This window comes from Bacillus rossius, chromosome 10, assembly GCF_032445375.1.
Source record: "Bacillus rossius redtenbacheri isolate Brsri chromosome 10, Brsri_v3, whole genome shotgun sequence".
NCBI classification, from domain to species: Eukaryota; Metazoa; Arthropoda; class Insecta; order Phasmatodea; family Bacillidae; genus Bacillus; species Bacillus rossius.
In genome coordinates, this window is record NC_086337.1 from 31,032,187 (window position 1) to 31,044,538 (window position 12,352).

Sequence of the window (12,352 nt, forward strand, 5' to 3'; positions counted from 1 at the left end):
CGTTCATGTACAAAGCCACACATATAGATCAATTGCCTTCAGTCCATGAGACCGAGTCATGTCATTATCAGACGTATAGGCTAGTCATTTCAGGACCACATGACCTTCGTAATCCATCGTGACATTTTTATACATTCTAAAGGACCAAGTAACCTTGTAAAATATTTTAGTAACACCATAAGGTGATAAACTAGTAAATATTCAATCACTACATTTTGTACTACGCGCAATCAACAAAAAAGGAAGCACCAACAACGAAAAGACAGCACCACCAACGAAAAGGCAGCACATTTGGAAGCACCGACTACGAAAAGGCAGCACATTTGGAAGCACCGACAACGAAAAGGCAGCACATTTGGAAGCACCGACAACGAAAAGGCAGCACCGACAACGAAAAGGCAGCACCGACAACGAAAAGGCAGCACATTTGGAAGCACCGACAACGAAAAGGCAGCACCGACAACGAAAAGGCAGCACATTTGGAAGCACCGACAACGAAAAGGCAGCAGCGACAACGAAAAGGCAGCACATTTGGAAGCACCGACAAAGAAAAGGCAGCACCGCCAACGAAAAGGAAGCACATTTGGAAGCACCGACTACGAAAAGGCAGCACATTTGGAAGCACCGACAACGAAAAGGCAGCACCGACAACGAAAAGGCAGCACATTTGGAAGCACCGACAACGAAAAGGCAGCACCGACAACGAAAAGACAGCACATTTGGAAGCACCGACAAAGAAAAGGCAGCACCGCCAACGAAAAGGAAGCACATTTGGAAGCACCGACAAAGAAAAGGCAGCACCGCCAACGAAAAGGAAGCACATTTGGAAGCACCAACAACGAAAAGGCAGCACCGCCAAAGAAAAGACAGCACATTTGGAAGCACCGACAACGAAAAGGAAGCACCATCAACGAAAAGGCCGCACCGCCAACGAAAAGGAAGCACATTTGGAAGCACCGGCAAAGAAAAGGCAGCACCGCCCACGAAAAGGAAGCACATTTGGAAGCACCGATAAAGAAAAGGCAGCACCGCCAACGAAAAGGAAGCACATTTGGAAGCACCGACAACGAAAAGGCAGCACCATCGACGAAAAGGAAGCACATTAATTTGTCATTGACTGCAATATTCATTGGTTCCAATATTCATTGGCTCCAATATTCATTGGCTCCAATATTCAATGGCTCCAATATTCATTGACTCCAATATTCATTGGCTCCATCAGTCATTGACACCTACAGTCTTTTGGTTCCAAAAGTCTTTTGGCCCCAAATATATTAGGCTAGAATTCTTCGAGTCTAAGAGACTATGAGACCACATGGCTACGAGTCTAAAATGATCTAGCTGGTTACGAGTTATACATGGCTTGCGAGGCTACAGAGCTACGAAGTTTCTAGTACACAGGTTTACATGACTGCGAGGATACAGGACTACAAGTCTGCAAGAGTACTTGACTACGAAGGTACTCGTCTACATGACTCCAGTTACCGCATCTGTCTTCGACAGAATTTTCTCTTTTGCTCCAACTGCTCCATCAGCATTATGTTATAAGATTACAAGGCCTCTTGCTTACGTAGCTTCAAGTCTACGAGCCTCCAATGCATCATGACTACGAGACTACGAGCCATGAGGTTACGAGTCTATGCGATTGCGAGTCTTCTAGGTTACGTGATCGCGAGGCTATAGGACTACGAAGCTTCCAGAACGCATGGTTACGAGACTGCGAGGCTACAATTCTACGAGGTCCCAAGACATCCTGGCTACGCGACTACGAGCCATGAGGTTACGAGACTACGTGACTACGAATCTTCAAGTTTACGAGACTGCGAGGCTACAGAGCTACGAAGCCTCTAGTACACAGGTTTACGTGACTGTGAGGATACAGGACTACCAGTCTGCATGAGTACTTGACTACGAAGCTACTCGTCTACAAGGCTACAATTACAGCATCTGTTTTCGTCAGAATTTTCTCTTTTGCTCCAACTGCACCACCAGCATTATGTTATAAGATTACAAGGCCGCTTGCTTATGTAGCTTCAAGTCTACGAGGATACTTGGATACGTAGCTTCAATTCTACGAGGTCCTAAGACTTCATGACTACGCGACTTCGAGCCATGAGGTTACGAGATTACGTGACTACGAATCTTCATGTTTACGAGACTGTGAGGCTACAGAGCTACGAAGCCTCTAGAAAACGAGTTTACGTGACTGCGTGGATACAGGAATACAAGTTTGCATGAGTTCTTGACTACGAAGCTACTCGTCTACAAGGCTCCATTTGACACATCTGTCTTCGATGGAATTTTCTCTTTTGCTACATCTACGCCATCAGCATTATGTTATAAGATTACAAAGCTACTTGCTTACGTAGCTTCAAGTCTACGAGGCTCCAATACATCATGACTAAGAGACTACGAGCCATGAGGTTACGAGACTATGCGATTGCAAGTCTTCAAGGTTACGTCATCGCGAGGCTATAGGACTACGAAGCTTCCAGAACGCATGGTTACGAGAATGCATGACTAATTGGCCGCATGGCTACGAAACTTTATGTCTCTAACTGACTACAATAGCACTATTCAGTGGTGAGAGTTAATTTATTTCATGCAAAGGTACTTGCTGCAAGCAGTTCCGCTTTTCAACATCAGATGACGTCACGTTTTGCTTGCAGGTAAAATAATATTTATTTATTTTATGCGGGATGCGGGTTGTTCACTATCGATCGCATAAGAAGAATGGCATCGATAGTCTTCAAGGAGAAGGAAGTTCGTCCTTCCTGCTAGTGCTTCTCAGATTTCTCACGGTCCGCCATATTGGATTGCGACGTCACGGCTGCCATCTTGGATGGGTGTGACTTTGACCTTTGACCGAAACCGCAGGAATGATCGCAAGCACTCGGATTAATCATCATAATATTGGCAAGAATAATCAGGAGCACACAGAGAAAAACGACACACGTTTTCTTTGATATCATAAAATTACAGAAAAAAATATTTAAAAATAAAAATAAATTAATAAAAAATTTAAAATAAAAACAAAAAATACATAAACAGATTCTGCTAGCTTGTAAACTTATCATTGTTGAGCAAAGATAGAGCTCTAGTACAAGCCAGAATTTTATGTATTTTTTGTTTTTATTTTAAATTTTTTATTAATTTATTTTTATTTTTAAATATTTTTTTCTGTAATTTTATGATATCAAAGAAAACGTGTGTCGTTTTTCTCTGTGTGCTCCTGATTATTCTTGCCAATATTATGATGATTAATCCGAGTGCTTGCGATCATTCCTGCGGTTTCGGTCAAAGGTCAAAGTCACACCCATCCAAGATGGCAGCCGTGACGTCGCAATCCAATATGGCGGACCGTGAGAAATCTGAGAAGCACTAGCAGGAAGGACGAACTTCCTTCTCCTTGAAGACTATCGATGCCATTCTTCTTATGCGATCGATAGTGAACAACCCGCATCCCGCATAAAATAAATAAATATTATTTTACCTGCAAGCAAAACGTGACGTCATCTGATGTTGAAAAGCGGAACTGCTTGCAGCAAGTACCTTTGCATAAAATAAATAAACTCTCACCACTGAATAGTGCTATTGTAGTCAGTCAGAGACATAAAGTTTCGTAGCCATGCGGCCAATTAGTCATGCATTCTCGTAACCATGCGTTCTGGAAGCTTCGTAGTCCTATAGCCTCGCGATGACGTAACCTTGAAGACTTGCAATCGCATAGTCTCGTAACCTCATGGCTCGTAGTCTCTTAGTCATGATGTATTGGAGCCTCGTAGACTTGAAGCTACGTAAGCAAGTAGCTTTGTAATCTTATAACATAATGCTGATGGCGTAGATGTAGCAAAAGAGAAAATTCCATCGAAGACAGATGTGTCAATTGGAGCCTTGTAGACGAGTAGCTTCGTAGTCAAGAACTCATGCAAACTTGTATTCCTGTATCCACGCAGTCACGTAAACTCGTTTTCTAGAGGCTTTGTAGCTCTGTAGCCTCACAGTCTCGTAAACATGAAGATTCGTAGTCACGTAATCTCGTAACCTCATGGCTCGAAGTCGCGTAGTCATGAAGTCTTAGGACCTCGTAGAATTGAAGCTACGTATCCAAGTATCCTCGTAGACTTGAAGCTACATAAGCAAGCGGCCTTGTAATCTTATAACATAATGCTGGTGGTGCAGTTGGAGCAAAAGAGAAAATTCTGACGAAAACAGATGCTGTAATTGTAGCCTTGTAGACGAGTAGCTTCGTAGTCAAGTACTCATGCAGACTGGTAGTCCTGTATCCTCACAGTCACGTAAACCTGTGTACTAGAGGCTTCGTAGCTCTGTAGCCTCGCAGTCTCGTAAACTTGAAGATTCGTAGTCACGTAGTCTCGTAACCTCATGGCTCGTAGTCGCGTAGCCAGGATGTCTTGGGACCTCGTAGAATTGTAGCCTCGCAGTCTCGTAACCATGCGTTCTGGAAGCTTCGTAGTCCTATAGCCTCGCGATCACGTAACCTAGAAGACTCGCAATCGCATAGACTCGTAACCTCATGGCTCGTAGTCTCGTAGTCATGATGCATTGGAGGCTCGTAGACTTGAAGCTACGTAAGCAAGAGGCCTTGTAATCTTATAACATAATGCTGATGGAGCAGTTGGAGCAAAAGAGAAAATTCTGTCGAAGACAGATGCGGTAACTGGAGTCATGTAGACGAGTACCTTCGTAGTCAAGTACTCTTGCAGACTTGTAGTCCTGTATCCTCGCAGTCATGTAAACCTGTGTACTAGAAACTTCGTAGCTCTGTAGCCTCGCAAGCCATGTATAACTCGTAACCAGCTAGATCATTTTAGACTCGTAGCCATGTGGTCTCATAGTCTCTTAGACTCGAAGAATTCTAGCCTAATATATTTGGGGCCAAAAGACTTTTGGAACCAAAAGACTGTAGGTGTCAATGACTGATGGAGCCAATGAATATTGGAGTCAATGAATATTGGAGCCATTGAATATTGGAGCCAATGAATATTGGAGCCAATGAATATTGGAACCAATGAATATTGTAGTCAATGACAAATTAATGTGCTTCCTTTTCGTCGATGGTGCTGCCTTTTCGTTGTCGGTGCTTCCAAATGTGCTTCCTTTTCGTTGGCGGTGCTGCCTTTTCTTTATCGGTGCTTCCAAATGTGCTTCCTTTTCGTGGGCGGTGCTGCCTTTTCTTTGCCGGTGCTTCCAAATGTGCTTCCTTTTCGTTGGCGGTGCGGCCTTTTCGTTGATGGTGCTTCCTTTTCGTTGTCGGTGCTTCCAAATGTGCTGTCTTTTCTTTGGCGGTGCTGCCTTTTCGTTGTCGGTGCTTCCAAATGTGCTTCCTTTTCGTTGGCGGTGCTGCCTTTTCTTTGTCGGTGCTTCCAAATGTGCTGTCTTTTCGTTGTCGGTGCTGCCTTTTCGTTGTCGGTGCTTCCAAATGTGCTGCCTTTTCGTTGTCGGTGCTGCCTTTTCGTTGTCGGTGCTTCCAAATGTGCTGCCTTTTCGTAGTCGGTGCTTCCAAATGTGCTTCCTTTTCGTTGGCGGTGCTGCCTTTTCTTTGTCGGTGCTTCCAAATGTGCTGCCTTTTCGTTGTCGCTGCTGCCTTTTCGTTGTCGGTGCTTCCAAATGTGCTGCCTTTTCGTTGTCGGTGCTGCCTTTTCGTTGTCGGTGCTTCCAAATGTGCTGCCTTTTCGTTGTCGGTGCTTCCAAATGTGCTGCCTTTTCGTAGTCGGTGCTTCCAAATGTGCTGCCTTTTCGTTGGTGGTGCTGTCTTTTCGTTGTTGGTGCTTCCTTTTTTGTTGATTGCGCGTAGTACAAAATGTAGTGATTGAATATTTACTAGTTTATCACCTTATGGTGTTACTAAAATATTTTACAAGGTTACTTGGTCCTTTAGAATGTATAAAAATGTCACGATGGATTACGAAGGTCATGTGGTCCTGAAATGACTAGCCTATACGTCTGATAATGACATGACTCGGTCTCATGGACTGAAGGCAATTGATCTATATGTGTGGCTTTGTACATGAACGGCTTATATGTTATTCAGATTAATGAAAAATTAGACTTTCATAATAGGCTAATCGGCACTGATTTAATTCGTTGGTCCGGTATATTGACTTGAGTTGATTTTCGTAGAGTGAATGATTAATAAACTCCGCGAAAGGTAATGGAAAACAGAACCTAACATTTATTTAATAATTAGTTACAACTGTCTCTGGTCAAGAATCGAACCGTGGACAGGGATCCATCGATTCGATTTGTAAGTTAATGAGTGATTTTTTTTGATGAATTTTGGATTTTTTCCCGCTTTTCTAGCTACATTATTACATGATTTCAAGATGGCGTCCGAATTTCAAGATGGTGGTGGGCACCTCGGTAATAAATGATTACTGCACTGTAGCAGGTTAAAATAAAATTAACCAGATGTAAATGTACTCTATAATATGAGTACACACACAAGATGACGTACTCCAGCAGTTGGTCGCTTCTGGTAGCATGTACTGAACATTAAATGTCGGGTCCATGATGGTCGACAAGGACAAAGTAAAATTTCAAGGTCAAAGTCAAATTTAAAGGTCAAGGTCAAATTTCAAGGTGAAGGTCAAATTTCAAGGTCAAGGTCAAATTTCAAGGTCAAGGTCAAATTTCAAGGTCAAGGTCAAATTTCAAGGTCAAGGTCAAATTTCAAGGCCAAGGTCAAATTTCAAGGTCAAGGTCAAATTTCAAGGTCAAGGTCAAATTTCAAGGTCAAGGTCAAATTTCAAGGTCAAGGTCAAATTTCAAGGTCAAGGTCAAAGGTGTGGTGACCAGATAATTATACTACATGGTATCGGCACACTCTAGCATACGAAAACAAGATGGCGGTCTCCAGCAGATGAAGACAAGATTGCGGACATGATGTCATACCAGTTGACGGTATATACTTTGGTATTGGTGGTGGTAGATCAGTCTAGGTAGCTTTCATGGAGGAAGGATCGACTGTTTACTCTCGTCGGGAATCGAACCAAGGACGTGCATCGATATAATCAAACAGAATTCAAATACGTTAATTTTTTGATGAATTTTGGAATTTTTTTCATTAAAATCGGATAATAAATAAAGATTTTCAAGATGGCGTCCGAATTTCAAGATGGCGGACATGATGTCATACTACCTGATGGTATATGTGCATTGACATAAGTGGTGGGGGTCAGTCTGCCTGCGTCCACTGTGAGGGTTGGATCGGTCGCCATTTTTATTTTTTTTTTTGCCTCTGTCGGGTTCGAACCGAGGACTCCGAACTCCGTGTCGTTTATGTAATTTTTTATAAATAATTTATTAAATTTATATTAAGTGAATTTTTTTATAAATTTAAAAAAAAATCGTTAAAATCGGATAATAAATAAAAAAGTTAAAGATGGCGGCCGTAACGAAAATTGCAACGGTGATGTCATAATTCAAAATGGCGGAAAACACATCACCGGAATTTTCGAGAACACACAATGACGTCATACAAAATGGCGGATTCAAGATGGACGCCGTTATCTACTTGTCCCGTTACGCTGTGTCCCGTTACGCTGTGTCCCGTTACGCTGTGTCCCGTTACGCTGTGTCCCGTTACGCTGTGTCCCGTTACGCTGTGTCCCGTTACGCTTATCCAAGATGGCCGCCGTGACATCACAATCCAAGATGGCCGCCGTGACGTCACAATCCAAGATGGCGGACGACAATCATCAATCCACTACCTGCATCCTGTTTCCGGAACCCCATTCGTATACTACTCTCGCCTGCCTCACAGTCACTCGGGCAGCGAGTCCCCACTCGCTGTGTCTCGTATAAGCAGCGGTGTGCTGTTACTCGTGCCGCGCCTGGGCTGTCCGCGGGCGAGTTCGGCAGCGAGTAGATCCCAAGTCCCCGCGCCATCGGGCTCGACGTATATCAGCTTTCCCCGTTGTTACGTTGCTGAAGGACGAGCTTCTAAGCAACCGTAAACGTAAGCACATGCATTTCAAACACCAGTTACTTTCCGTAACAACTTTATTACCCCCCTTACCCCCCTCCTCCCCCTCCCCTCCCCGAAAGCCAAGTACAGCGAAGCGTACGAGAAATCCATAAAGTGTAGATAGAACACGTATTCTTCAAGGGACGAGTTCCCTCGTAAGACCGTAACCAATCGTAAGCACAATATTTGCAAACTTGGAAATTCTCATAAAGCACCCTATTTCCATTAATGCCCTTGCATGCTGAGTGAATTCCCGCATAGTGACTTTCATAATACGTAAACATAACACCTGTGACGTAACATTAGTATCTTTACGTATGGCTCAAGTTTCTCCTGGGACAAAAAAAAATTATTATGTGATAGATTATTAAAGCTTGGATGTATCAAGAACTCAAAAGTACATGTGCTTAAATATTATTTTCATTATACTCAAAACAAGGGTAAAATGTTTTGTTGCATTGATAATTTTATGTCAGTAATAATTGTATTTTGATGGGCTCGATATAACTGAAATGATGTATTGAAAGACCTACATATCGATATGAGGGAAACTTTTGCCATCCCTAGATGGGAAGCCACGCGCGGCCGTCGGGGGGCGCCACTAGCGCTCACAGCGGCACTACCAGTGCCCTCGGCGTGACGACGGTCCTGCAGTTCGTCGCCGCGCCGTCGGGTGGCAGCACTGCCAGGCCGTCACCGACCACACTCGCGGCCGGCAGCGGCACCAACACCGAGTGAGTGATCCGCCAGAACTAGCTCTCTGTACATGGCATTTGGTGGGAGTTGTGCCGGAAATTAGGTATTTCGGCACTTTCTTTTTAATTTTTATTATAATTTTAAATTATTTTTGGAAATTTTATTTTCTATATAATTTGGTTACAAAAGGGTGATTTACACTTTGTTAAGCTGGTGTACTCTACTTAGTTAAACTTTGCTGCAGTGGCCTCGGGCACCTTTTCTCAGGGGCCAATCTGATCTTTTGCAAGTCTAAGATGTCGTTAGCAGCCCAGATGACTTTTCTCCCGCTTGCAGTCACGTCCTGGGGCCTGTAACATTATTTCCCTGCATGACTAAATTTTCACACAACAGCTCTGGACGAGTTGTTACCATTTCTCAGAGTTGAGCTAACAGCTCTTCCCGTCACTCATACGTCTTAGGTTCACTCATAGAAAGTCACGTTAGGACGCGCTTTCCCAGCCTCGTTGCGTTTTTTGTCCACCCTCACCCCCCAGTCCCCCCCTTTTGGTTCTCAGAATTTAGCCCAGGATCATTGCCCTGACGTGAACTAGCCAGGCAGTGCCCTACTTCAAGGACGATTTGCCACAGAAAAAATATGTGCAAAGATGGACAACACACATCTAGTGGCAGAAATAGTAACTTCTTCTCTTATCGCCAGATATTGGAGCTAACGCCCGCGACACCTGGTGGCGACATTGCTAACCTTCCTCTTTCTTTCCCCTGTAGGCCGCCAGAGAGCAGCACCTATTGCGCCATTAGCCCCAGACTGTAGCAGATGTCTCGGGCGAGTCGATCCCTTTTCGTTTCAGACACCCCTCAACAGGTAGCGCTAAAATCGGCCAGTGCTACTAACTTCGAGATATCGAAGTCAGTGTTTTTTGTGATTCCCACTCGGAGAACTTTGGAACCTTTCGGTCCGGATGCCAAAGTCCCCCCCACCTTTTGATTGTGTTAATCCTTTTAATTACGAGACGCGGCCTCCTCCGCTGGCACTTCGAGCCGCGATTCCAGACGGACTGTTTGAGGTTATCGGCAGATCGGCGAGACGCACAACTAGACTTCTGTCCGGCCATAACCGACGATGTAGTCAATTAGACAAGGGATGCTATCCCTATAAATACTTTAAGTAGTTTAGTCCGGCTGTACAGTACACAGCATAGTAGTAATTTTTTTTTATATATTTTTTTTGAAATTATGGAAATAACCGCGCCTCCCGCGTTGACGCGATCTTCATATCCGGACATGCTATGCTCCAGACCCTAGAAGCCAACTTCCCTGTCTGGTGAGTTACTATCAGCTTTATTCCCCGACCTCCCCTTATCTTTTTGCGGGCATTTTCTGCCCAGTTTGCTAACTGTCTGTGTACCAGTTCTGATCATGTTTGATTCGGACTGTTCACAGACAGGGTCCAAGAGCCGGATGCCGAACTAGCCGCATTTTCACACTCCCTCTCCAACAAACAGGCGCCCTGATGCCATGTTATCTGCTGTACTCCGGCCAGCGAACATCAGACCTCCGGTCCTACAGTATTTATGAACCTTTTGGAACAACATTTAAATTGCTATGTTTGAAGAAATAAGAACTATATAAAACTTAGTTCTGGACTTATTGGGATTGTTACACCACTTTGGATTTCTTTTCTTTAAATTAATATAGTTTGTTTATTTATATTAAGTGAAACCTTTAATAATTAATTTAGGGCCGGCCCGTACTTTTAACATATGCGAGAGCTCTTTTAATTATTTAATGGAATTATACTTTAATGCATTTTATATCTTTTATACTTTTGTCTCTCATTCTACTGTTATAAGTTTCAACATTTAAATAAATATGGAGTAATTATATTCAGATGGAATCACACCTTGTTTCTGTTCATTCCTTATGTCTTTGTGAAACTAAAAGATCCACCGTTACAGCAGTGTTGAATGTTTATGGTAATATTTATGTATTTAATTTTTTACCTACACTGCCACAATGTAACAAAAATGGTAGCTTTTAGCATGATTAAATTTCTATCTGCTTTGGTTTTATTTATGAGCAGTGCTGTAACACAAATGGTAGCAGAGCATGGTTCCCTCTGTTGTAACACAAATGATATCAGAGCTGGTGGTTTCAATTATATGTAGTGTGTGATTTCGTCTGTAAACAATCCCAGTAAAAATAAAATTAAGTAAAATACATTTTTAGATCTATAATTTTTTATATAAATATTTGAGCAGGAATCTTTATATTTTTTTATTTTTAGCACGAATATAAGTAACTTTTAATTTTAAATCCTTATAAGTAATATTTATCTTAGTTTCGCGCAAAACGTCGCCCAGCAGTTACCAGCTGTCCTTACCGCGTGACATGCTATCAGACGTGTCCCACTGAAGGTTACAGACAAACCCCCCCCCCCTCCTCCTGTTTACCACGCCCGATGGCCGGAGCGCCGCCGCGCCAGATGAACACTGTAATATTATCATGCGTGCGTGCTCGCACAAGGCTGCCAATGCTTTTTCTTCACACCATCCATCACCTGAGAGGACATTGCTCTCTTTGTCGGCAGGAATGCAAAGTGTTATAAGTATGCGACCCACTGATTGTGTAGAGTCAGGGCACAACCAAATAATTTATGTTGTAATTTAAGTTAAAGTTAAGAGTGTTTTGTGCATTGTATGCCAGCCTAGAGTAAGAGTTATATGTTCCTTTAGAGTTCTTAAAATAAGTTAACCATGATCACTCCGGAGTATCTTCTTAAGGACAAGATATATATGAGCTAACACTTCGGGGCCAACCAACCTCAGGAGATGCCCAAGAGCTCAGGAAACGACTCAGAGCCTTTGCCAGAAAGAAGTACCGCCAGTTACTTGGAATGTAAATTTGGACCCACTAGAGGAATTCAATACTGTATGTAGTAAGTTTCAAGACATAACCACTTATGCTAATGATGTTCACGAGACAAACAAAACAAACATATTACGAATCTTCATGCGACTTAACCACGTCGCCACTAGATTCCACAACCTGTCATTATCAGGAGGTAAACTGAATGGTGTCTACAGGAAAGAAATTGACAAATGCCGACAACAAATACCCGACCTCACACATAGGTTGAGTGAAAAACTCACTACCATACAGGAATCATGCTTCGAGAGTGCTACTGAAATAATTCCCAGCCCCCAGGAACAAATTTCTGGAACAAGTACACAACCTGAAGCTACGCTAACAGAAATATCGGGACTACAGCTCAAGGTCACTCTGGTGTCTCCATTACCAGTATCGCCCCCGCCCCCACCTTCATCGCCGCTACCAGTTTCCTTTGCATCAATCCCGTTTCAGAGTCATCCTGCAATCACTACTATTGGCTACCCATCCACCCACATGTGGGTTCCCTCCGCCTCTATCGCGAGGCCGGTACCCCAGCCAGTCACCAAGGTCACCTACAGGCGACCTATTCCTGAAATCATTGCATACCCCTCCCACCTCACCCAACCAACGTACCTTTCATCAACCCTGGCAGGCATGTTTAATCCATACTACCAGTTCCAGTCACCATTTTCATCCTTCCAGACCATCCCAGAAGTCCACACTCCCTCTGCGGCTGTTGGCACGCATATCTCACCCCTACCTCAGGCAAGCGCA

The 12,352-nt window shown here is 43.4% G+C and overlaps 1 protein-coding gene across 1 annotated transcript in view; it reads left to right on the top strand.

Moving 5' to 3' along the window:
- Window positions 1-12,352, top strand: part of LOC134536311 (serine proteinase stubble-like) — an 88,517-nt gene that overhangs the window by 53,350 nt on the left and 22,815 nt on the right. The window contains exons 4-6 of the mRNA XM_063376063.1: window positions 8,558-8,724; window positions 10,130-10,293; window positions 11,988-12,093. Coding sequence (XP_063232133.1) covers window positions 8,558-8,724; window positions 10,130-10,293; window positions 11,988-12,093 — 437 coding nt within the window. The remainder of the gene's footprint in view (window positions 1-8,557; window positions 8,725-10,129; window positions 10,294-11,987; window positions 12,094-12,352) is intronic.